Genomic DNA, 27892 nt, shown 5'->3' with positions numbered 1-27892 from the left:
GCGTGATTATTTTTGAGTCCCATCCACCTCCATTCCTGAATTCAGCAGGGCCTAAAAATTTAGTCCTGTGTTTCCTCTTCCGACTTAGAATCATAGAATTCTACAGTGCAGAAGGAGGCCATTCAGCCCATCGAGTCTGCACCAACCACAATCCCACCCAGGCCCTATCCCCATAACCACATACATTTGCCCTTGCTAGTCCCCCTGACACTAAGGGGCAATTTAGTATGGCCAATCCACCTAACCTGCACATCTTTGGACTCTGGAGGGAAACAAGAACACCTGGAGGGAAACCCACGCATACACGGAGAGAATGTGCAAACTCTACATAGATAGTGACCCAAGCCAGGAATCAAACCTGGGTCCCTGGCGCTGTGAGGCAGCAGTGCTAACCACTGTGCCACCGTGCCGCCCTATTCCATTTTCATTTATTATCTTCTATTTTTCATTTTCCCCAGTCCAGTTTTTGGGAGGAATATTTTTTGGTCTGGTAGATTTATTGAAATTACAAATTGATTTTTTTCTGATGGTGTTTGAGTTTTTTTCTAAATGTGGGGCTTGTTGTCTCTCCTGTATTTACTTTGTCGATGCAACTTGCCAGAGCCCATGACTGATTAGCCTACTGTGTCTCAGTGAAGGAAACAAAGCAGAGAGTGTCTGTCGGAGACTGACATCCAGGCTTTATCTGCAAAGTACTAATATACTTCTGTAAACAAGTTCCTTCAGCACAATGCTGGGTCTGGGTCAGCACAGCAACAATAGTGTATTTTTAGGCACAACTCTGAAAGCGAAATAAAGAGGATATGTCTGCAAATGAAAATTCATAAAGTCCATCTGACACTGTCAAAACTTTGGCCTGAATTTTACACTCTCTCACCTGCAGGTTTTTGGGAAGAAAGACAGCAAACAATTCGTCCAGGTTCCCACCTGCCCCGACCACACAGCGATTTTACACTGGGGTGGGAAAGTCTTTGGGGAGAAGCTCAACCCCCAAGGCCGTCCCTACCTTCTGCTCTCGGGCCCTTTACACTTATCTGTTCCTCCGGCTTTGGCACTTGTAGAATTCTGCAGAGCAGAAGGAGGCCATTTGGCTCATCGAGTCTGCACCAATCACAATCCCCCGTAGCCCCATGCATTTACCCTCACTAGTCCCCCTGACACTAAGTGGCAATTGAGCATGGCCAATTCGCACATCTTTGGACTGTGGGAGGAAACCGGAGCACCCGGAGGAAACCCACGCAGACACGGGGTGAATGTGGAAACTCCACACAGACAGTGACCCAAGCCAGGAATCGAACCCTGATCCCTGGTACTATGAGGCAGCAGTGCTAACCACTGTGCCACCGTGCCGCCCCCTATCAGGCAGGTTGATGCATTTCCTCTTCTGTCCACTGCAGTGCTCTCTATATTGACCATCAGTTCTCTAAGGCAGGACTTCCTGCCGAGTGGACCATAAATTGGCTATGGGGCAGTGCAAGCCGGCAGGGAGAAACTCTTTGGTTAGTGGGAGCCCTTACAATTTTATTTTATAATATTGAAAGAAAATATTGTCTGTCATAGAGTCATAAAGCACCGAAAGAGGCCCTTCGGTCCACCATGTCTATGCCGACTATCAAATACCAATCTATAGTAATCTCATTTTCCAGCACTTGGGTCCATATCCTACAATAGCTTGGTGATTTAAGTACTTGTCCAGGTGCTTTTGAAATCCTGCAAGAGTACCTGCCTCCACAACCCTCTGAGGCAGAGCCTTCCATATTTCTAACATCCTCTGGGTGAAAAATTATTTTCCTCAGATCCCTCTAAACCTCACCTCAAACCTATGCCTCTGATCTTAGATACCTCTGTCATGGGAAAAAGATTCCTACCACGACCCTATCTATGCCTCTCATAATTTTGTATACCTCTCTATCAGATCCCCCACATCCACATTTATTTCCTCCGGGTGCTCCGCTTTCCTCCCACAGTGCAAAGATGTGTAGTAGGTTAGCTGGATTGGCCATGCTAAGTTGCCCCTTAGTGTCCAAAGATGTGTAGGTTAAGTGGATTAATCATGCTAAATGCACAGGGCTATGGGAATAGAGCAGGGAGTGGGCCTGGGTAAGATACTCTATCAGAGTGTTAGTGCAGACTCGAGGAGCTGAATGGCCTCCTTCTGCACTATGGGGATTCTATGATTATAGCTTTATAATAAAATTCGCTTCTCCCACTCCCTCCACTTGAACTACAATAAATATTCATTGTAACTGAATGGGTAGATTTTGGGCTGGCTGCCCGAGCATAAATCAGGTGATGCAGATCTGATATTGAAACCATCTGATCTCATTTCCAGGAGGAAATAAATGTGGATGTGGGGGATCTGATTGAGGGGTATACAAAATTATGAGAGGCATAGATAGGGTCGTGGTAGGAATCTTTTTCCCATGACAGAGGTGTTTAAGATCAGAGGCATAGGTTTGAGGTGAGGTTTAGAGGGATCTGAGGAAAATAATTTTTCACCCAGAGGATGTTAGAAATATGGAAGACTCTGCCTCAGAGTGAAAGTGATAAAATCGAGTTGACCAATGCCTGTTTGGTGCCCAGCAGCGGTTGAAAATCTACACCGATATCCTTAATATAGTACACAGAACACATTCAGATATATTTGGTTGAAACTATATAACCTTCAGTCCGACTGGCACTGGAATTCATCAGGTGTAATGTCAATCATGTGTAATTCCGATCCCACAATCCATGGCTACCTCTTAATGCCTTCTGAAGTGGCCTAGAAATCTACCCCATTATTAAAAAGACAGCTTTTCTCTTTGTCTTATCCCTCTCTGTATCAATACAAATGAAGATGAGGGTAAGATATTGAGGTTGAATAGAGAGCTTTAATGGAGGCTTATTGCTTCAGTTTATACATGCAAGAGGACTGAATATTATATCAATTCCTTTGATGGTGTACACATTAGCATACACACATTGTAAATGATGATATTTACCATAATAAAGAATACACTATCACAACAGTTCTTGTGGCTAAGAGTGATGGATTACTGTTGAAGTGAAATGACTATTGTAACATACCAAATCAAATCAGCTCACTGATACAGCAGCTGGATGACTTATTGACCAGTTGTTCTATTTCTGCTCCTGTTGTTTGAGGGCAGAATATTAGCCCGATTGCTGCTTCTTGTTCCATGGGATTATTTACATCTAACTGAACAGTTAGATAGCATCTTAGCTTGGCATCGCAACTCAAAAAGAGCAACTCTAACAACACGATTCTGCCTTAGTGACGCAATAAAGTGTCAGCCTCGAGTATGGAACCAAGAATCCTTGCTGACTCAGAGGTAAGCTTGCCACTAACTAGACCAAGTGGGTGGCACGGTGGCACAGTGGTTAGCACTGTTGCCTCACAGTGCCAGGGACCCAGGTTCAATTTCAGTCTTGGGTGACTGTGTGGAGTTTACACGTCCTCCCTGTGCCTGCGTGGGTTTCTTCCAAGTGCTCCGGTTTCCTCCCACAGTCCAAAGCTGTGCAGGTTAGGTGAATTGGCCATGCAAAATTGCCCCTTAGTGTCCCAAGATGTGTAGGTTAGATGGATTAGCTGTGGGAAATGTGTGGATTTACTGGGATAGGGCGGGGGAGAGGGCCTAGGTAAGATACTCCATCAGAGAGTAGGTGCAGACTCGATGGGTCGAATGGCCTCTTCTGCACAGTAGGGATTCTATGATTCTATGAGAAAGTAGGCAGCTGGTGAATAGGAGGTATGCAAGGGCTGCTATTGTGGTAACTCCCCCTCGCTGTGTGGGGAGTGTTTACCTTCCAATGATTAGATGTGATTGGAAACTTGAGATGCTTTATATGTGCTGATCTATATCCATCTGCTTTATTGCATTCAAGCTCAAAACTCAAGTGTACTGCACCACTCTGTTGCTCCTGCTGTAGTTACAATTTCAGAACCAATCCTCATTTTGTTATCATGGCATTGTGTGAAAGATTTGATTCTGTTATATCACTTATTTTAAATGGACACTGCATGGAGCATCTAATTAGTCTTGTGGTGAACTAAATTTTTGGGGCACTTCAGTTACAGACTTCAATGATTTTTTTCTGGGTTCTTGCCGGAGTAGAAACTGTCAGAGATAAATCCACAGTTATAACGCCAAAAGATTGGTCTCATAAAAGATCTAACATGAAATGATTCCTGCATTAATGTGAGACTAGGTTATTCTTCCTTCAGTTATACTGAGAAAGAAAAACCGGAAGTGTTCTCGAATGTCAGCTGAATAGCTGATTGCCAATTCAGGAGCCTCACATGCCTGGTGCCTTTGGCCCAGTGTGATTCATGGTGGGACGTTTTTCTTCCTTTTTAAGTGGTTAAATCCCACCTCAGCAGCGCCACCAGCGCTTAAGATTTTTATCAGGAGAATCGCGGCCAAGATTTCTTTTCTCTGTGGTCTTTGCCCCGTAAACCTTTCTTTTCTTTATCGTTTTCCTATATGAATGCAAAGGAGGCAATATTCTGACCCTCTTCCCATCTTTTGAGTGCGTGAAAATAAACTAACCCTTTGAGTTCATCCCATCTTGTGACTGCTGTGGGCTTAGTGATAGAAAATTGGATCACGCCAAAACCGAGGGGTTGGGAAATATGCCATCGTTTATATCAAAATACCTTAATGTATGGACAGGTGGTAAGAGGAGAAATTAGTGCCGTTTAAATTCACCCTCTCCTGTCTGTAACAGTATTAAGAAACAAGAACACGTTTATGCTGCTAAAGTTGGAGGAGAATTACAGCAAAGTTCGTCAATCTTATGTAGTAGGCTTAGTGGAAGCTGATGAAAGTTAGCAGCAAGAACAACCATTTCCTTAAGCAACTCAATAATCTCTAAATGTCAATTAATCTTAATAGTACTTGGTAAAGCATCAGTGGCATTACTAATAGCTGTACAGTTGTAACTGTACAGTCACAAAGTCCCACCAAATAGAATAGCTTCCACCAATTTTCTGGCATCATTAAATTGTAAAGTACTCACTTTTTCAAATGTATTATATCCTACATGTATAAGTACAGCACGTTAAAACCAAATTGTGACAAGATAAAAATAATACCACAGCATTTTTTGCAGGGTTACTTATATACTTGCAACACAAACCGTCTCAAAGAACATTTACGTTGCTGCTCCCAGGGCTGACGTTCTGCTGAGGTTATAGTGAGAAAGCAGAGGAACCGCTGACGAAATTTCACATCAACATTCCTGCCAAATTCCTTAATCTCTTTTTCTCTCCAGAGCTACTTGCAAACATCTCCTGAACCCATGAGTGCTGTCAGCTTCAAACCCCTCATCTGAAAATAACAAAAAGGACCAGCGCTCATGTAGGGCCTTTCCTGTCCTTGGGGATGTTTGCTTACTTAAACCAAAGGGGATCTGATCCCAGTTGATGGGAGGGGGTGCATTGGTCAATGCCAAAGAAAGGAGTGTCAGTTAGGTGGGCTGCCAAATCAGAGACCTAGTGGTGGGGTGGATTGGGTCACTGCTGATGGGTTAGGGATTATGGCTGAAAGGAATGAGAGGCCTGTTGGTGTGGAGGTGGGGGAGAGAACCAATTGTGGGCCGAGTGGTTTTGTGGGGGTGCGGGGGCACAGTCGGAAGCCTGGTTGGTGTGGCAAGGAGGAGGTCAGAGGCCTCGAGGGTTGCGACTGTTTGTTTTGTTGGTGGGACAGGGGCTTCTGAACCACAGAAATGTTTTAGGCAGTCACCTACATCCAGACGCTGGGTGTGAAGGCACTTATTACCTCATTTAAAAAATAATAATTCTTTCATGGAATGTGGGTGTTGCTGGCAAGGCTAGCATTTGTTGCTAATCACTAATTGCCTTTGAATTGGGTGACCTGCTGGGCAGTTTCAGAGAGCAGTTAAGAGGCAATCACATTGCTGTGGATCTGGAATCACATGTAGGCCAAACCAGATGGCAGATTTGCTTCCCTAAAGGGCGCTAGTGAACCAGATGAGTTTTTACAAGGGTCGACAATGCTTTCTTGCTCACTATTACAGAGACTAGATTTAAACAGTGTCCTCAGTCCTTAGGGCGTTGGCTTGGGCTCTGAATTTTTAGCCCAGTGATATGACCATTGCACCACTGTCTCCCCCATAATCCACCAAATGCTGATCTCGATGCAACATGCTGCAATTCAGAAATCTTTTCGAAAGGAATTCAAGTCGTAAAACTGAATGGCAATCAAGCTCACAGCCTTTTGATCATATTTAAAGTTTCAGCCGGCCTTCTTCCAGCGGCTTAAGCGTTGAACCATGTACGGACCTCAATAACAGGTGGAAGTAAGTAGGTTGGGCCTGGGATTGGTCCAGGGAATAGATCTTTCAGACTTTATCCCTCCCTACCTAACCTAAAGCTGCTTGATTTTCTGATTAAAATTGAGCCCTTAGAATCTGTGTGTGAAATTTTATGCGATGGTGTGAGCTCCCCGCACCCCCCCCCCCCCACCCCCCACCCGGCCCCCCACCCCGAGGCCTAAAATTTGAGAGTGGAGCCTGCCACCACTTGTCCTGGAAGCCCCAGTCAAATGGCTGACAGATTTCTGCTCTCAACAGCACCACTGGGAATGATGGATGGTGGCCACTACTGGAACTGCAGACACACAGGTAAGTTTGGGAATGGGTGGGGAGGAGGGGTGGGGTGGTTTCACCAGGACCAATTTGGCAGGCTCAGACAAGGGAGTAGGGGTGATGGATGGGGTGTGTTCATGGAACAGAGTGGGAGGGGGAGTATTGTGGTTTGGAGCTGGCGGGGAGGTACCTCTGTTCTGTACAGGGTGTCAAATGATAGGACCACACTCCTCTGGCCCAAGACTGCCAGGTAAAATAGGTAAAAGGTGGGAGGAAGCCCTCAAATGGTCATTAATTAATCACTTCAGGGCCTCAATTAGCCCAGGGGTGGGTTAACCACCTCCCCCTCCAATGGGAAAATAGCAGCAGAATCCGATAGAAGATAGCATAGCACCCCCTTCCATGCCACCGGATTTCATACTCTCCCATTGCCAGTCTGATCGCAGGGATAGGGTCTTAGAAAATCCCACCCTAGATCACAGATAATAATCAGTATAAATAATAGGGTGTTTGATACTGCGTTAGTTCAGGTGAACAAACATGGATTTTCTCAAGGTTGTGTCTATCTTCTTTTTAATAACTGTTTAAAATCTGTGATGCTCAAGGGACTTTATCTCAGACACACACAGCAACACATAATCCATGGAAGCAAGATAGCTTGCGGGTCTGAAACGTATTTCTCAAAAGTTCGGCTTTTCATTTGAAAGACAGACCTAATCATGAAAGATTGGCATCATCAGATAGATTTCTTCCAGAAAATAATATTTTGGGATACAGTCTTTGAGTAATTTGAAAAATGACACGTGGCAACTACAGCATGCCTGGGAGGCAGGTTTTGGTCCTATAGTTTCCAAAGCTCTCCATGACTGAGGCCTCTCTCTTGTCAAATTTGAATCTGTAGGCTAATTGATAGAGATTGAGTAAAATGTTTAAGTTTAAAGTTTATTTATTAATGTCACAAGTAGGCTTACATTAACACTGCAATAAAGTGACTATTCCCTAATCGCCACACTCTGGTGCCTGTTCGGGTACACCGAGGGAGAATTTAGCATGGCCAATACACCCAACCAGCACGTCTTTTGGACTGTGGGAGGAAACCGGAGCACCTGGAGGAAACCCACGCAGACACAGGGAGAATGTGCAGACTCCACACAGACAGTGACCCAAGCCGGGAATCGAACCCAGGTCCCTGGCGCTGTGAGACAGCAGTGCTAACCACCGTGCCAAATAATTAATCGGCATCAGCATTATCTTCGTATCATTGGAATAACCAAAATGGTAGAAGAGAAACTCGATGAACTTTGGTCATTTTTTTCTGTCCAGTAATTCCTGGTTCTTATAAACGATTGTCCATCTCAGCACTTCTGCATTGCGAGGTGGAAAAATGAGAGGTGGACAAGTGTCGTGGGGGGAAGCACTAAATTCCTCTTCAGTTAGCAGTCAGCTGAAGTGTGGAATAGTTAAAGGTTGGGGGGCGGGACAGCCAACTCCCTCCATTTTAATATATGTTTGTGCATGTCCTTCAGGTGGTCTGGAGAATAAAATTACAAAAGTGATATGCACTCTTTCACAGAAAAAGAAATAGACACATATGGGTTGAGAATAAAGACAGTGCTACAATTACCAATGCCATTTTATAGCGGGCAGCCCAGACTAACCTTTCCATTTATGATTGGCTCACAGTGGGAATAATTGATTCGAGGAGCCCATGTTCCATTTCCAGTGCACTCTCTGTATACGCTCCCTGTAAAAGCAAAAGAAAACACTTGGTCAGGTCTTAGCCGTGAAATCTCAGTGGAAATAAATTGGTTCCAAAGCAAAAAAAGATTCGTTACGACAGGAAAAGAATGTTTTTTTTATAATTTTAAACTTTTGAAGCATATTTACTATTCTGATGTAAGACACAGAACAGCAGACTTGCACAAAGGAAGCTCCAACAAACAGCAATGAAATAAATCACCAGGTCATCTGCTTTGGGCATCTGTCGACGGATTAATGTTGATCAAATCAGAACCATGTGCTGGAATTCTACCACCTCGACCGTCCCTGAATCGGAGTGGGCGAGGGGCGGATAACGGAAATGTCTGTTGACCTCGGGCAGGAATTTTGGGTCTCGGTCGAGCGAGGCCATGAAATCCTGCCCCGTGTTTTTTTCAATGGAATATTTTATGTACATCTGTGAGGCCGAACGAGGCCTCGGTTTAATGTCTCATCCATATGGTTTGCCTAATCATTCAGAAAAATATGGGCGATAGTGAATCGGAAGATCCCATCACCCTCTACTCAATTGTCCTTTCCAGAGAAACATCAAGAATGTGAAAATGCGACCAATTCACTGAATCAAGCCATTTCTCATTGCCCTTTTATTATTTATTTCAGTGCGGCAGACGGGTTGTCACATGGGGGGGGAACAACTTGGCGATCGGCTGGCCACTCCGTGTATTTTACATGCACCCTCACTCAAAACGCACCCTGCGGGGAAGGGTGGTGCCCAAAACAGATTTGCACTCCATCTTCCCTTCCGCTCTTTACAACCTTGGACCTTGATCCTTCTCTTAGATCTCCCAGTGTGAACTTATTTATTTTGCAAATGAACAAACAGATAGCTGTAACAAAACAAAATCAAACTTCTTAACCTTTCTAAAACTCAAAGAAGAAATCTTGAGCTGAACAGAATTTTCACCCTGGCATTGCATTTCTCCGAGAACATGTGTTAAACTGTTCCTGTTTCTCGCAGTAGACTGCACTGCTGATTTACAGTAAATGTTAAATTATTTCACGCTTTGAGAACATTACAAACCCTGCTGCAATAGAGGAGTGTGATGGTACATTGAAGAAGGGTTGACTCCATCCAAGTGCTAAAAGGTTACGGCAGCCAAGATAAAATGATTGGCAGCAGCATGTTGCTGCTTGGGAGATTTCCATAGGTTTCTCTTTGGAGCAACATGGTGACTGACTGTATAAAGGTTGCAAATGAGGTCACTTTCAACTTCACTATCTTGGTAACTTGATAGCCCTACCTTTTATAGAATCTGCTTAATTTTAGTTCCATTGATGGAATGAAAATTGGACAGGTTCTATAATGGTCCCTAGCCAATAATTCAGCCAGGTTTTCTCACCCTTGATTATCATCTAACACTTCTCCCTGGAAAGAGTAAATCTCATCTTATTTTTAATTCGATTTATTATAGTCACATGTACTGGGATACAGTGAAAAGTATTGTTTCTTGCGCGCCACACAGACAAAGCATACCCTTCATAGAGTGCATAGGGGAGAAGGAAAGGAGAGGGTGCAGGATATAGTGTTACAGCTGTAGCTAGGGTGTAGAGAAAGATCAACTTAATATAAGGTAGGACGATTCAAAAGTCTGATGGCAGTAGAGAAGAAGTTGTTCTTGAGTTGGTTGGTACTTAGACTTTTGTATCTTTTCCCCCACTGGGAACAAAGTGGAAGAAAGTGTGTGCAGAGTGCACGGGATCCTTGATTATGCTGGCTGCTTTTCCAGGGCAGCGGGAAATGTAGACAGAGTCAATAGATGGGAGGTTGGTTTGCGTGATGGACCGGGCTTCATTCACAACCCTTCGTAACTTCTTGCAATCTTGGTCAGAGCAGGAACAGGATCATCGGACGAGAATAAATTCATCTATGGGTGCTGGTGCGTACCATCAAGATTCACTTATTGCGAGTTGTCATTTGGATGTCAAGCTGACAACCAGCAGCTTTAGATCTCTAGCCCATCAGGAGGCAGGAAGAGGAAATAAAACACTACTCTTCACAGAAATGGGGGAAAATGTCATAGCATTCCTTTAAACTCAGTCTGCCAGTAAAAGTATAAAACATGGTAATAGATCAATGGAACACTTCACAATGCATCAAACGTAGTGGCTGTAGGCTATATCTGTCAGTGTACACAACCTGCACAGTTCTACAAGGTCCCACTTCAGTGACCCATATGCAATTAAATACAATTTTCTATTGAATAAGACTTTTACTCATCCGTAATGTCAAATAAGCTTTGTCGAATGTGTGTCAAAGTTAAACCTAAATTCTATTTTGTCCTTAGCTGATGATGGACAGCCAGTCACTGCTTCATTGAAGGTAGATCACATGGTCACTGGAGAATAAAGTAATTTAGGATGAGTGATTGCAAATAAAGGGGCTCAACTGTTAGTGTCCCTGGGTGGGTGTAGTGGGGAGGTATCTTCAAACATTAAAAACCATCAGCATGCTGTGCTGTGGCATCCGCACCTTGATTGAATTGGTGCCTAACTTGGTAGCAGCAGAGACTGCCAGCTGAGGTGATTGATAACCAGGATACAAAATGAATCCAACGGCAGATACTTGTTTAGGACCACAACATTTGAAACAGTCACTTAAGATGAAGGAGCAATGGCTGCCCAGTGACCTGGGCACGGTGCCCCGTGTGTTAGTGAGCTGGACTGGGTTTTATGGCTCCCCACAGGTTGTGTTTTGATTGGGGGTGCATGTAAAATACAAGGAGGGTGCAGCACACCCGCAAGCTGTTCCCCCACGTGACAGCCTGCCTGCCATATTTAAATAAATCATGAAAGGGCAATCGAGCTTGCTCTCAAGCCAGGTGACCAGAATTTTAGCTGCCCATACCATAATATAAGAACAAAGAAAATTACAGCACAGGAACAGGCCCTTTAAAAATACAATGCGACAGCTCATGTCAATTTCAAAATACCCATCTGTATTCAAAGTACGGCACGGTAGCACAGTGGTTAGCACTGCTGCCTCACAGCGCCAGGGACCAGGGTTCGATTCCCGGCTTGGGTCGCTGTCTGTGTGGAGTTTGCACATTCTCCCCGGGTCTGTGTGGGTTTCCTCTGGGTGCTCTGGTTTCCTCCCACAGTCCAAAGACGTGCGGGTTAGGTGGATTCGCCATGCTAAATTGCCCTTTAGTGTCAGGGGGAATAGCTGGGGTAAAGGCATGGGTTTATGGGTATAAGGCCTGGGTGGGATTGTGGTCGGCGCAGACTCAATGGGCCGAATGGCCTCCTTCTGCACTGTAGGGATTCTATGAACCCAAGTAAGCCGATAGGGCCTCGGTTTAACATTTCATCCAGAAACTGGCATTTCGAGCAGTGCCACACTTCCTGAGCTCTGTACTGGGGTGTCACCCTTGACTGGAGTGATGTGTCGCAGAGATAAGCATGCCACCAACCGAGGGCGTCAATTCGCAGAGAAGCTGGTGGCCAGAATTCTCGGGTCTCGCACATCCCGCTGCCATTGCCAGAAAGGTCAAAGAATTTGGCGCTCAGCCATATCTCCATTCACAGCAGCAGGACTGAAGAATTCTGGCTGGTGTTGAAATGATATCTTTTATATCTCATACTTCCGGTTAAAGTCCAACAGGTTTATTTGGAATCACGAGCTTTCGGAGCACTGCTTCTTCATCAGGTGAGTCACCTGAGGAAGGGGCAGCGCTCCGAAAGCTCATGATTCCAAATAAACCTGTTGGACTTTATCCTGGTGTTGTGAGACTTCTTACTGTGCCCACCCCAGTCCAACACCGGCATCTCCACATCATATCCCATACTTGGATGTGCAGTGAGTGTTATTCTGTAGGAAAAAGCAAGCAGCCAATGCATACCACAAGACTCCACAAACAGAACTGAGCTGAAAAATCAGCTAATATGTCTTTTAAATATTGTTTAAGGGCTGGATGCTGGCCAGGAAAATAGGAAAACCTCTTGCTCTCCTCCTAACACTGTATTTGTGTGTTTATGATCCACCCTGACTGGTAGACAAGGCCTAAGTTTAAAGTTTAATTCAAATGCCACCAGTTATTTGGCATTGTAGCGTTTCCTCAGCAGTGCACTGGTGTATTAAACTATAAAGTTAAGTCCTGAACCAAAACATAAAGGTTCACAAAGAAACAGATTATGGGCCTAATAATGTTTACCCTGCCGTTAGCGAATGCAACCTTCTATACTACTCGCCCTCAACCAGTACTAATGTTCAATTCTTTCAGAACAAAACTGAAATAATTTCAAGAACAACACTGGCAAATTCCTCCTTGCTACTTGAGGCAAGCATTTTTAATGTTTCCAGAGCTGTTACTTTCTAGCCCATGTGCTGATTCTCTGTATGAAGGAAAATAAATCCCGACATAAATCTTAACATTTCCTTTACATAAGAACATAAGAACGAGGAGCAGGAGTAGGCAATTCAACTCCTCAAGCCTGCTCTGCCATTCATGGCTGATCTTCTCTCAGCCTCAACTCCACTATCTTGTCCGTTCTCTATAACCCTTCAACACGTTACTAATTAAAATCTGTCTATCTCCTCCTAAAATTTACTCACTGTCTCGGCATCCACCACACTCTGAGATACTGAATTCCACAGATTCATCACCCTTTGAGAGAATTCCTCCTCATACCTGTTCCAAATCTGCTACCCCTTATCCTAAAACTATGACCTCTAGTTCTAGATTGCCCCACAAGGGGGAGCATTTGCTCTACACCTACTTTTAGCATCTTCTATCCCTCAATGAGATCTCCTCTCATTCTTCTCAACTTGAGACAGTATAGGCCTAAACTGCTCAATCTCTCTTCATAAGACAAACCCCTCATCTCTGGAATCAAGCTATTGAACCTCCTCTGAACTGCTTTTAATGCCACTGCATCCTTCCTTAAATAAGGGGACCAAAACAGTACACAGTATCCCAGGTGTGGACTCAACAATTGTGAGTTGCAGCAACAGTTGCTTACTTTTATAATCTATCCCTTTAGCTACAAATGTCAAAATTCCATTTGGTTTCCTTATTACCTGTTCCACCTAAATACCAAGTTTATGTGACTCGTGCACAAGGACACCCAGATCCCTCTGCACTGAAGCACCCTGAAGTCTCTCTCCATTTAGATAATAAATTGTCTTTCCATTTTTCCTACCAAAATGGATAACCTCACATTTATCCACGTTGAACTCTATCTGCCACATTTTGGCCCACTCACATAACCTACCTATCTACATCCATTTATAAATTTCTTACTCCTCTTTGTAACTTACTATCCCACCTATTTCAGTGTCATCTGCAAATTTGACTATGGTACCTTCTATCACTGTATCCAAGTCATTAATATAAATTGTAAACAGTTGGGGTCCGAGGACTGAACCCTATGGCAGCCCACTAGTTAAATCTTGTCAACCACAAAGACTCATTTATCCTGACTCTCTGCCGTCTATCAGTTGGCCAGTCTTCTATCCAAGCTAAAAATTAGCCCTAACCCCATGCAATCTTACTTTGTGTATTAACCTTCTGTGAGGCACCTTATCAAATGCCTCCTGGACGTCCAGATATACTGGGGAGAATCCCACAGTGGGTGATGCGAGGCAACCTGTTAGTGCCAGTCTGGGCCCCTGGCACTGCCCAAGGGACAAAATGCCAATGCCCAGGAGGCACCTTGGCACTGCCCATCAGGCATGGGGCAGTGCCAAGGAGTCAGGGCATATGGGAGGCCAGAGCCTGATGGGGGCATGGCCTAGGGGGGATTGGTAGGGGTGGGGGGAGTGTTCCAGTGCCAACCTACAGTTGGGATCCATGGGAAAAGGAAGGAGGCCAGTGATCGGGGTGGGCTGGGGGGGGCGGGGGGGGGGGAATCAGCCAGGGGGCAGCACTGCAGAGGGGTGTTGGGTCTGCGGAAAGAGGGGTTCAGGACTGTAGGGGTGGGGAATCGGGGGGTGGGCAGGGACGGGGATGATTGGAAATTTGGGTGTACCTGGGGGGGGGGGGGGTGGGGGTGTGGTGGTGGGGGGGGGGGGTCTTGGTTCGGGGTTAGCCCGGGAATGGTCGGGGGGGGGGGGGGGGGGGGGGGGGAGGGCAGCAATCTCGGCACTGACAGGCGCATGCGCAGTAGCCGACTCAGCACACTGATTTCAGCCTCTCCAGTGGGAATAGCCCCACCCCCCATCTTTATAATGATATTCACACTGGTGGCCTGTGCAGCGCACACACAGAGTGTGGGAGATTCTTCTTTGAACTCCCACTGAAAAAACCAGCGTGAATTACTCCAGTTTTCATGCAAATCCGACACTTGGGATGTTTTTGGGAGAATTCCGCCGCACATCTTGATCTCCAGCGCTTCCATCATTTCTCAATACAGCACTGATAACTTCCTTCACCAGCAAAGCTACACCACCTCCTTTTCCTTTCTGTCTATCCTTCCGAAATACTGAATACCCTTGGATATTCAATTCTCAGAGCTGGTCTCCTTGTAACCATGTCTCAGTAATCGCCAACAAATCATATCGCTTTGTCTCTATGTGCGCCATTAACTCATTAATTTTGCTCCAAATGCTTTAGACACAAAGCCTCTAAGTTCGTTCTATTATCAATTTTCCCGACTCTTGTATAATTCCTTGTTGCAAAATGACATTCACACATTCTGTCCTTTCCTTTTATTTTCTGATAACGATCTTCCTCAGCACTTACCTGCACTCCTATCTTCTCCTTTCACTTTGATTTTCTAATTTTCCATGCAACCGAACTCCCCCACCCTCCCCAATATTTAGTTTAAAGCCCTATTTGTAGTTATGCGATTCGCCAGGAATTTGGACCCAGAAAGATTCAGCTGAAGACTATTCCATTGGAACACCCCTCTCCTTCCCCTGGCACCAATGTCCCATCAATTCAAACCCATTTCTCCCACACTAACCTAGAGAGGTGGTACGGTGGCACAGTGGTTAGCACTGCTGCCTCACAGCGCCAGGGACCTGCGTTTGATTCCCGGCTTGAATCACTGTCTATGTGGAGTTTGCACATTCTCCCCGTTCCTCCGGTTCCGTCCCACAGTCTGAAAGACGTGCTGGTTAGGTGCATTGACCTGAACAGGCGCCAGATGTGGCGACTAGGGGAATTTCACAGTAACTTCATTGCAATGTTAATGTAAGCCTTACTTGTGACTAATAATTAAACTTAAAAAAAACTTTAAACCTTTGAGCCATGCATTTACCTCTTTAATCTTGTTGATCCTGTGCCAATTAGCTTGTGGCTCAGGTAGTAATTGGAGATTATCGTCTTTTTGGTTCTGCTTTTTAATTTAGCCCCTAACTGCATATATTCCCTCAGCAGACCCTCTATCGTTATTGCCAACCTGGACCACAACAATTAGATCATTACCCTCCTACTCCAAGTTCCCAGATGAGATATTCCGAACCCTGGCACCAGGTAGGCAACACAATCTACAGGACTCTCAATCCTGGTCACAGAGAACAGTGTCTATGCCCCAGCTATACTATCCCTGATTATGACTACATTTCTGCCCCCCCCGCACTTGAATGGCTCCTTGTACGATGGTGCTATCGTCAGTTTGCTCATCTGCCCTACAGTCCCTGCTCTTGTCCACACAGGGTGCAAGAATCTCAAACCTCTTTAACAAGCACAAGGGCTGAGACTCATGCAACCCTATCTCCTGGATCTCTCTACCTGCCTCGCTCACACTCACACCCTCCTGTCCCCCTGACCACTGCCTCTATCTTCAGGTTCCCCCAAAGCACCTTGACTAACTAACTTTCTTCGATGTGGGTTCCAGCTGAAAAGGATCAAGTTCACCAAAGTATCCTCCTGATGCAGGGCCTCACCCGAGTGGCTATCTTGGGGCATGTTCTTCAAAATATCCGGCTCGTTAATTTTAATGAACAGAAAATTGCAGCAATCCCATGCATGAGTCCTGATTAGGTGGGGCTCTGTGCCGAAAGGGAACAATCAGAAAATATACTCTTGAGAGTTGGCAGACCAACTGACCGTGGATGTCAACACACGCAAGCATTTACACAGGCACACATAACACAGAGACACACTTCCCTGCTTAGCTCATTTAAACTGCAACTACTTACTGTAGAAGCTCCCCAGCTTTAAGTAATTCAAAGACTTTAAAGAGCCGCTCTGTCAACTGTGTAGCTGTGAAGTGACAAGACGCATTGGCAAGGGTTTAGCCCACACACCATCAGCAGATACGGATGACTAGCTGAGTTACATTTGGTTTACCTACTTGAGAGTTATTTCTGAAACTTGCCAACCAAATAATTCACACTCCGCTGGCCCTTTTCAGCCAAGATTAGGTCAGGTTGTAGTGCTCCTATTTTAAATGAAACTTTCAAACTGAGATCTGGAGGCTAAGACAAGGAAAATGGAGCAAAGGTAACGCAATGGAGTTGAGGTGTAGACCAGCCATGATCGAAGGCTCCACTGAGGACATATTACTTTGCTCAGATCCCTCTATACCTCACCTTAAACCTGTGCCCTCTGATCTTAGATACTTCTGCCTTGGGAAAAAGATTCTTATCATCTACCCCATCTATGCCTCTCATAATTTTGTATACCTCTCTATCAGATCCCCCATGTGTCTGCGTGGGTTTCCTCCGGGTACTCCGGTTTCCTCCCACAGTCCAAAGATGTGCGGGTTTGGTGGATTGGCCATGCTAAATTGCCCCTTAGTGTCAGGAGGACTAGCTAGGGTAAAATGCGTGGGATTATGGGGATAGGACCTGGGTGGGATTGTGGTCGGTGCAGACGCAATGGGCTGAATGGCCTCCTTCTGCACTGTAGGATTCTATGATTGTGATTCTATTAGAGCATACAATCCAGGCTGGCACTTCAATGCAGTGGAATGGTGTGTTATTGGATGGTGTATTGCTAGCTGTGCTGACCGTTTGACGAGGCATAAACATTTTCCTCCACACAAAAACACAACATGCTGGAAAATCTCAGCAGCTCTTTGATTGGATGTACAAAACTCCCTTGGAACAATCCAAAAAAACAAGAGTGTAACACTCTTAGAAGCATAGAATCATACAGTGCAGAAGAGGCCCTTTCGCCCATTGAGTCTGCAGTGACACATGAGAAACACCCGAACTCCCACCTAGTCCCATCTACCAGCACTTTGTCCATAGTCTTGAATGTTATGACATGCCATGTGCTCATCCAGATACTTTTTAAACGATTTGAGGCAACATGCCTCTACCACTCTCCTAGGCAGCGCATTCCAGACTGTCACCTCCCTCTGGATAAAAATGCTTTTCCTCACACCCCCCCTAAACCTACTGCCCCTCACCTTGAACATGTGTCATCTCGTGACTGACTCTTCAACTAAGGGGAATAGTTGCTCCTTATCCACTCTATCCATGTCCCTCATAACCTTGTACACTGTTCAGCGCTCTTCCCTCAGTTATTTCCATCAAAGATGGATTCATCCAGACTTTCTGCATCAACTTTTGGCATTTTTCAGTGCACAACTGGGACATCCTTTTGCTTCGAGTGGTGGAAAGGCATGGTAGTTATTTCCATCAGAGTTACATCCACAACTGGTCCCACAAGCTCTGCATTTCCCCATGAGATTTGGTTTCTTTCTTAATCCATATGGTGAATCCTGTATCAGGTCATCACAATATAATCATTAATACCGGCCAGCGGCATTGCCGCCCTGAATTTCTGCTCACTATACACGAAGGGCTGAGGTAGGTTCTAAATTAAACGCTACAGTTATGAATAGGGTTAGCTGGGACAAACAGGAGCACAGAGCTTTTGAGTCTGAGGTTTGTGGAAAATCCAATTACCATTTACAGCAATCCAGAAATGGCTTTTGGAGCAAATCTATTGGCACCCGGCCCAGGTGCAGTATACTCAAGTATTATACAGAAGTGCCAGCCAGCATTATATGCTTAAGCACTGCAGTGGGACTTGAATTCACAAACTTCTGATTGGAGCATGGGTCTGGAATTGCTCATTCAGCCTTTCCTGTCATTCTATTACATCATGTTTGATCTGACTTCAACTCCATTAACTCACTTTTTCTCCACATCCTGTAATTTCTTTTTTTCTGATCCTGGAGTCCTCAGACCCCCAGGAAGGTTTGACAATTTCGATAGAAATTCTCCCAAGCCCCTGCTGGCGTGGCGTGGGGGGAATATGGCAGGCAGCCCAGAAATCGGTTTTCACACTGGCGTGAATTTGCAGTGGGACATTCCGCTGGTACCCGCTATGGCGGGTCAGAAGACCCGGCGGGAATCGCCGATAACCTCATTTGAATCTCGTTAATGGGATGCAGGTGAAGGCATTGCTCCCCACGCCAGATTCTCCATGATGCTGGCAGGAAAACACGCCAATGTGAAAACATACTTGGAACAATGTGGAATGCAGATGTCCGGATTCATCTGGACAGTGCCTGGGGTTGCCTCTGGAGCTCAGGATGGATACCACCCACCAACCTGGACTCCGGAACACCACAGCAGTGGGTCGGGTAAGCATCTACAAGTGGACTTTCCATGCTGGGGGCCTTGGAGGGGGCCCATCTTCCAACCTCAGAATGTTCCTGGAGATCCATCTCCACTCTCAGGAGGTCCATCTTCCAGTTCCAGAGTGTCCCTGGAGATGTATCTTCATTTTCAGATGGTCCACCATTTTTCTTCAATAATGGCTCAGTGATGTCTTTTTCAAGATGGCACCTGGATGCGATGGTGTAAACTACACACCATCCAGGCCTGCCCTGCCATTATATACAGCGCGAAACATCCGGGTGTATAATTGCTGAGGTTGGGCCTGAAAATTTGGCTTGTTTTCTTGCTGGCCGCCAAGGCAGTAAACACTCCTCATTCCCACCCGGGCCACGGCACTTAGTTTCAAAATTGGAGAACTCCGCCCTTTGTGATTTTGGTCACGATTTTAATCTTCAGTAACTTGTAGTAATTGTGCCTCACTTTTTAAAGTTTTGGAGCACTTTGTGATGACTAATTATGGAATATGCATATTTGGAGTTTTTTTTTATTCATTCGTGGGACATGGGCATCACTGGCTGACCAGCATTTATTGCCAATCCCTTGTTGCCTGAGGGCAGTTGAGAGTCACCCACATTGTTGTGGCTCTGGAGTCACATGTAGGCCAGACCAGATAAGGACGGCAGATTTCCTTCCCTAAAAGGACATTAGTGAACCAGATGGGTTTTCCCTGACAATCGACAATGGTTTCATGGTCATTAGTAGATTCCTAATTCCAGATTTTTTTTATTGGATTCAAATTCTACCAACTGCTGTGGCGGGATTCGAGCCCGGGTCCCCAGAACTGAGTTTCTGGATTAATAGTTTAGCGATAATACCACTTGGCCATCACCTCCCCCTATGCAGTTTGGATGCAGTCGATAATGTGCCCCTACATTATCTTTATTCAGGTGGTGTGATATAGGAAATCGGAAATATAGTTGATCGATGCCCATCTCTGGGAGTTGGGTACATTGTTGAGAGAACCCCTTATTGGATGCAGTGATGTGATACTGTGTGATTGAAATAATTCTATTCCTATCACTGATATCCTTCAGCTTAATGAGGGAATGTACAAAGCAAAGAAGATCTACTGTAATAACTAGCATACAACTTATAACACTAAAATACTCATCACCGTGTTGTAGATTAATCTGCAAGATTTATGCAGACCCATGACATCCATTTAAATCCCAGTTAATCTTCAAACGCTCTGATGGTTCCCTCTTTCAAAGTTCTCTCCTTTTCCTTTCCTGCTGCTGCACACACCCTCTCTTCATAGCACAAAAATGTCACTTTTCACCTTCCCCTGCTCCAAAGGTCGCAAAACACATTGGAGAAATGAATCATAGAATCACATAGAATCCCTACAGTGCAGGAGGATGCCAATCGGTCCATTGAGTCTACACTGACTCGCTGATAGAGCATCTTACCCAGGCCTTCTCCCCCGTCCTATCCCTGTAACCCCACACGTGTGCAAATGGCCAATCCATCTAACCTGCACATCTTTGGACATTAAGGGGCAATTCTTTTCCCATGACCAATCCATCTAACCTGCACACCTTTGGACTGTGGGAGGAAACCAGAGCACCCAAAGGAAACCCACACAGACACGAGGAGAATGTGCAAAACTCCACACAGACAGTGACCCAAGGCTGGCGCTGTGAGGCAGCAATGCTAACCATTGTGCCACCGGTAACACTGAGGGTGGCAAGGGCACAGAACATACTCTGGGTTGTGGACTTCAATGTCCATTATCACAATGGCTTAATCCTCGACCAAGCTGGCGGGTCCTAAAGGACATAGCTGCTAAACGGAACTGCAGAAAGATAAACCATCTGCCCGTCCCTGTTTTATCCTCACAGGCAGCCTGATCATCTCAGAGCATGCCTTACCCCAAATGGCCCCTTATGACCCAAAGGTGAGAAGTGGTGGGGTGATGTTGGCCCAATATTGTGTTCTGAAGCCAGAGTGGGTGGGAACCCAAATTGACCTCACCCGAATGCAGATCCATCTGTCCACGACAATACTGGTAAGAGTGACCATTGCAATCTTTGTTTAGTTGAAGTCCTATCTTCACATTGAGGATACTGCCCATTAAAGTTTATTTATTAGTCACAAGTAAGGCTTATATTAACACTGCAATGAAGTTACTGTGAAATTCCCCCAGTTGCCACACTTCGCTGCCTATTTGGGTCAATGCACCTAACTAGCACATCTTTCAGACTGTGAAGGGAAACCGGAGCACCCGGAGAAAACCCACGCAGACACGGGGAGAACGTGCAGACTCCACACAAAGAGTGACCCAAGCCGGGAATCGAACCCGGTCCCTATCGCTGTGAGGCAGCAGTGCTAACCACTGTGCCACCGTGCCGTCCCATGTTGTATGGCACTATCACTGTGCCAAATGGGATTGATTTTGAGCACACCTAGGAATTCAAAACTGAGCATCCATTAATCCCTATGGGCTGAGGGGTTGGTTGTGGCCCCGGACTCTTGGGATCCAACATGCCAGGTCCCTGGCCAGTAGTGAAACCGCTGAGTTGATCCAGCTGGAGGGGCGGCTGGAAAGCGGGAGGCCGGTGAATCGGCCTCCAAACTTGCGAATGACATTTGAATATTTATTGGTTTCCCACCCACTCTGGCCAGGAACCCAATCTTGCACCGATACCCAATTCTCCGGGTCATTGTGATTCGCAACTGAAGCTAGCAGCCCTGGAGAATCCCTGACCCGCCCGACCCCTGGCCATGTAGACCCTCCTGGCTTCATAGCACAATATTGGGCCAACACCACCCTGCCACTTCTCACTTTTGGGTCATAAGGGGCCATTGAGGATAAGGCAAGCCCTAAGATGTTCAAGCTGCCTGTGAAGATAAAACAGGGACTGGCAGCTTACCCTGGTCGTTGAAAGGAGGCCCACGGTCAAATTTTAAACTGGTCTTGTACCTCTTGAAAATGGGCCTTCCAAAAACAGGCCTAGATAAATTTGTACGACACTTTTACCGCCAATCTGAATGATTTTAGATTCTCTCAAAATATGGCAGGAGATGAAAGGAAAATGAAAGACTGCATTTACTTCAGCTACTCTTTATGAGTGGCACAGTGGCTAGCACTGCTACCTACCTCACAGCGCCAGGGGCCCAGGTTCAATTCCAGCCTCAGGTGGCTGTATGTGTGGAGTTTGCATGTTCTCCCCGTTTCTGCAATTGTTTCCTCCGGGTGCTCCCGGTATCTTCCCAGAGTCCAAAGATGTGCGGGTTAGGCCATGATAAATTGCCCCTTAGTGTCATGGGGATTAACTGGGTAAATACATGGAGTTACGGGGATAGAGTCTGCATGGGATTGTTGTCGTTGCAGGCTCAATGGGCCAAATGGCTTCCTTCTGCACTGTAGATTCCACGATTCTATGAAATATATGAGTAGCTGGAAGAAATACAGCAAAATACTGAGAGCAAACTATCCTAATAAATCAATATTGAGCCAAAATGTAATAAATGTACCAGTGCATTTATTGTACTGAGCAGAAATGGTAAAATATGGAGACAAATTTATTGCAATATCTCAGAATATCGTGAATACAGCAAAATCCAGAGATAATTCCATTTAACCAGACCACCAACATTACTAAATACAGCACTAAGATGAACAAACCCAAATAAATGTTTCAGCAACTGTGTTTAAGTAGACCAAAATAGAGTCAAACTGAATATGTTTGCAACTGTAATCAACTGCAGTACAGAGACAAATCTACCTAATTCTACCAAATCTACAAAATACAGCAGATAACAATTCAATCAGTGGGATTTAATGATAATGCCATTTAATATCTAGAGCAGATGTTTGGAACTGTGTTTGGAGACAGTCATTACAAGGCACACTCTCTCAAAACCAGCTGTCTAAAAACCAGGGTTATCTGAAAATCAGACATTAGCCGTGTATCATTTTTAAAACATATCTTAATGAATTAAAATTTACTTGCCCGGACAATTCAGCCAAGCACTGCATGGTGCTGGACTTGGATCCCCTTCTCTGCTTCTGTGCTCTCTATTCCCGCGCTCCAAGTGACCCTTGACCCCACCCAACCCTGATTAGCCCCAATTGTCCACTGCTCAACAAGTGCCTGACCCAAAATCCAGCAAAATCCACAATCCAGCACAGCCTTGTTCCCCAGATTGTCAGATTTGACATCTATGTAGTGTGAACATTATTTACCACATGTTCGTTCAAACTTGGATGTTATCCAGATGAAGGATAATTATCTAACAAGGACTTTCATTGAATATGTATTTGAAGATTAATAGAACTAGCAGTTCCAAAACTAGCCTCTTCAACTGCTCAAATCTCAACAACCTTTCCCCCAATTCTTTCCCCTAACCTAACAACACTATCAACTAGTACTAAACACCTCAATCATATATTTTATCTCATCTTCTCACAGCAGCATCAGTGTAAGCTTTGTACCCCCAATTGTCAGCAATTCATTCATTATAGCCACAAGCCTAACTGTATCACAGGACAATGACTTTCAGGAGAAGATGACACATAACAGGCAACAGCAACAAGCAATTTGCGGACAAGTGCACCTTCGTGTTTTAAACCAAATGGAGGAGACAGTTCAGTTCATAGAAAGGGACATTCCTGGTGGCACTGTAAGGGCCAATGCTTAGGGTCGCTGCATATTTAATCCTTATTCTCTCTTCCCACCTTTTCCTCCTGCTTCATCCCACAATCTCTTCCGGCTCACAAGATATAGGGGTTGTTAAGTACACTCTTTCGACACTCATCTCTCTTATTTCACCACAACTTAACCTTTAATGCTTTTCTAATTTCAGAACTGCAGCCTGCTCGGTCAGTAGAGGAAGAAGTAAAAATGATGGAGAGGCACCGTCAATCGTAGAAACAAAATCATGGGACTGAATTTTCCTGACCCATTGGCTGGAAGGTGGGAGTGCTGCTAATGTGACAGGAGAAGGTGTCGAGAGGGGATCCCAATATCTTCCTGCCATTATGGGGGTGAAGAGTTAGGAGAGGGCCTTAGAGGTTCTCCTCTACTTTTGAGGATAGTAGGAATCAAGGAATCTGTATGTGACACGGTGGCACAGTGGTTAGCACTGCTGCCTCACAGTGCCAGGGACCAGGGTTCAATTCCTGGCTTGGTTCACTGTCTGTGCGGAGTCTGCATGTTCTCCTCGTGTCTGCATGGGTTTCCTCCGGGTGCTCCAACTTTCCTCCCACAGTCCGAAAGACGTGCTGGCCATGCTAAATTCTCCTTCAGATGCCGGAATGTGACAACTTGGGGATTTTCACAGTAACTTCATTGTAGTGTTAATGTAAGCCTACTTGGAAAACTAATAAATAAACTTTAAAGAAACTTGATAAGACACTGGGCACAAATAAGCAGTGTGCTGCTTGCAGGGTTGACTTTAGGAGGCCGTGGAGGATCAATAAAATGAAGAGCTTTATTCGGGAGATGTTAACACTACAGACTGCAATCCTACACTGCCCAGTTACCCACACAAATGGTCGATGACATCTCACATGCGTTCCCTTAAAATGGCTGCTGTTCAGCTGCAAAGCTGTGGTAAGAAATCACTAAAAATACCACAAATACACAATTAGGAGCTAGGGGAGGGGAGAAGGTCACTAAATGAACCAACTCACCAAGGCTGAGGTCATAGTTCCAATGTTTTTAGATGACTTTAATGAATGAGGTGGCTCAGAGGAATTCTTAATGGTTAGTTTGATTTATAAGGAGAGGCTGGATAGACTGGGACTTTTTTCCATGGAGCGTAGGAGGCTGAGGGTGAAATTATAGAGGTCTTTAAAATAATGAGGGGCACAGATCAGGTAGATAGTCAACATCTTTTCCCAAACGTAGGGGAGTCTAAAATTGGAGGGCAAAGGTTTAAGATGAGAGGGGAAAGATACAAAAGGGTCCAAAGAGGCATTTTTTTTCTGTGTTTTTATGTTTCTATTTATTTAAACTCAGTGCTGGTGCACAGAGTCAGCAGGCACCTAGGGTGATGAGTGCCTGGAATAAGCTGCCAGGGGTTGTAGTAGAGGCAAGTACAATTTTATCTTTTAAAAAGCATTTAGACAGTTACATGGGTAAGATGGGTATAGAGCGATATGGACCAAACACAGGCAATTGGGACTAACTGGTTAAAAAAAAGGGCGGCATGGACCAGGTGGGTCAAAGGGCCTGTTTCCATGTTGTAAACCTCTATGACTCTGTAATTATATCCCTGATAAACTGCCGAAACCTACCAGAAAGCTTCTGCACAATGTTAAAGAACATGTAGGGTTCCACCTCCAACTTGGGACAGGGCTTTGCTCAGATCCTTTGCAAGGTGAAATGTGCAGTTACTTCCATTAGTACACCCATGGAACCTACCATTATGTATGGTTTGGTGGCTAATGTTACAGCTCCCATTGTGGTGGAAGGTTGGTCGAGGCAGCGCACAAACTCTGTCAGCAATGTGCACATTTTGGATGCCATTGTCCAAGTTTGGGTAGCTGAAAAGCACCTGAAAAGATTTGGATGTTTTTCAGCTGACTGGAACCCAGATAGAATCATTGGTCCCACATTTTTGTCCCTAAATCGAGTGCACAGAGTCTGGAAATCTCCAGGATCTGCAAACCTGACCTTTAAAAATGTCCACCTGCACAGATCAGAATTTCAGTCACGGGTGGATCAGGAAAAATCCCAGGACAAGTGCATAGGCTGCCAAGTGCGAAAATGGCTGAGGAAGAATGCCTGACTCTGTGCACCAGCACTGAGTTTAAATAAATAGAAACGTAAAAACACAGAAAATAGGAGTAGGAGTGAGGCATAAGTGATATTAAAACAAGTAACATTTCTGGTCTATGCCAACCTATGCCCTCCATTACACCCCATGAGCCCTCATACCCCCATGCCAATCCATGCCCTCCACCCTTTGCCCTCACCCCCTCCATACCAACTCACCTAGCATCTTTGAAAACTTCCTTGACAGCTTTGACGGTTCCTTGACAGCTCCAACGAGTTTGTGCATGAAAAGTACATAAATATGATTAATTTTTAAAAAATCCCTAAGTGTGTCTTACCTCACGCAGAAGATGCCTCATCTCTCCAAAAGGGTAGCCTAGCTATCCAAATGAATCTTCCAGGTTTAGACCTCCTCTTAGCTGTTTTAATCTGCACAGTCAGTTTTATATGTCTGGCCATCCAAAGTCCTACTGGTGATTTAAATGGTGCTTCCATTTGCTTCTGCAAATGGTGTGTGCTAGAACCCCGGCCCAACTTCAGACTCACCCCTGCAAAGATGGGAAATGCTGGGTTCGGGGGCAGGACTTAGAATTTTCAGCCATTTCCAGGATTTCCCCATGATGGAGAGCCTGTCCATTGTGGTGTAAATCTGGGCCAATCAGGCTGGACGGAGAGTGTTCAGCCCATCAATATTGTGCTGGTTCTGTAAAAGAACCTAGCCCAGCACCCCTGTACATTCTCCATAGTCATGATGTGGAGATGCCGGCGTTGGACTGGGGTGAACACAGTAAGAAGTCTCACAACACCAGGTTAAAGTCCAACAGGTTTATTTGGTAGCAAATATTTGCTACCAAATAAACCTGTTGGACTTTAACCTGGTGTTGTGAGACTTCTTACTGCATTCTCCACAGACCAGGGGATTGCCCCTTTACAAATATTTATTCAACCTTTCTGAAAATTATGACTGGAGCTGACTTTTTGGCAGTTTCTTCCTAACAACTCACAGGGTAAAATAATTAGTTTACCTCATCTCCATCCTGTGGCAGTTACTAATTGTCTGGAATCTGTTTTCTCTGTTTACCAACACTCCTGTCAATGAAATCAATTACTCCTTCCTTTAATGAAACACTTTGGTGAGAAAATTAATTTGAGCGATAAAGGTGTATCCTGGACCTTGCCAGATAAACTGCAGCCCTATACATTTCCAAATGTTATGTTTGTGATGGACCTTTGGATTCCTTTCATAGGGCGAGATTCTCTGCTCCCCAACCCCCGCACCACTCTGCGGCGATTTAGTTGGTGGCCTGTCATTGGTCGGTGGTGGGATTTTCTGGTCCCCCTGCTGCCAATGGGACTTCCCATTGTGTTCACCCCACGCTGCTGGGAAACCCGCGGTGGGGGTGGGGGTGCCCAGAAGATCCCACCAGCGGGAAGGGTGGGAACATCCCACCCATAGCCTCCATTTTTATTGCATTTCTCTCTTCTTCTATGAACCATCCTCAGTTGGTTTTTCTGCAAATTGCAATTTAACCTTTTTTGATTCCTTCCTCACTTTTCAAGCTTTCTCTTCAGTCTCCATGGAAGTAGTTCCGTCAAGAGCAAGGACAATAGCTTATTTTACTGGGCTCTTGAGACCAGTTACTTTGCTGACGTTTGACTGAATAATCGCTTTGTGTTCCAAGGGCTGGAACTAAAAAGCTTAAAAGCTTATCTCATTGACTTACTGGACCTCACGGAAAATATTTTTAAAAACATGTAAATAATAATGCCTGAAAGTAATTTTGCCTCTGGTCAGAACATTTCCTAAACCTGTTGGATTTGTTTAATCCTCTGAGGCACTGCATGTGGTTTTTCCTGACCATATTCCATTCCTAAACCCCTTCATTTCCTGCCTAAATCTCTCTCTCTCTCCACTTTTAAGACACTTAAAAACTATTGGCTGAAATATTCCAGCCGTACTCATTAGTGGGATTTTCCCATCCTCCTGCAGTGAACGGAGACTTGGCCGGATGCCAGATTCTCTCACTTCGCTGCAGCAGGGGGCCGGTAAGATTGCGCCCTTTGACCAAGCTTTTGGCCACTTTTGGTTCAGTATCAATTTTTTAATCTGATTACGCTCCTGCAAAACACTTTGGACATTGTATACGTGCTATTTTAAAATAAATTGTTGCTGCTTTTGTTGTTGTAATCCAGCACCACTCAGTACTTACTTGCAATGATGTCAGAAGATTTTAATCAGGGACCAGCCACAGGC

The 27892-nt window shown here is 45.1% G+C and overlaps 1 protein-coding gene across 3 annotated transcripts in view; it reads right to left on the bottom strand.

Moving 5' to 3' along the window:
• Positions 1–27892, bottom strand: part of LOC144496069 (corticotropin-releasing factor receptor 2-like) — a 254440-nt gene that overhangs the window by 84926 nt on the left and 141622 nt on the right. For all 3 annotated transcript variants that reach the window (XM_078217024.1, XM_078217026.1, XM_078217027.1), the window contains one exon: positions 8271–8356. In XM_078217024.1, coding sequence (XP_078073150.1) covers positions 8271–8356 — 86 coding nt within the window. The remainder of the gene's footprint in view (positions 1–8270; positions 8357–27892) is intronic.

The sequence above is a fragment of the Mustelus asterias genome, chromosome 7 (assembly GCF_964213995.1).
Source record: "Mustelus asterias chromosome 7, sMusAst1.hap1.1, whole genome shotgun sequence".
In the NCBI taxonomy this organism is placed as follows: Eukaryota; Metazoa; Chordata; class Chondrichthyes; order Carcharhiniformes; family Triakidae; genus Mustelus; species Mustelus asterias.
Note: the sequence above shows the minus strand (reverse complement) of the source record. Positions and strands in the feature narration are given on the sequence as shown.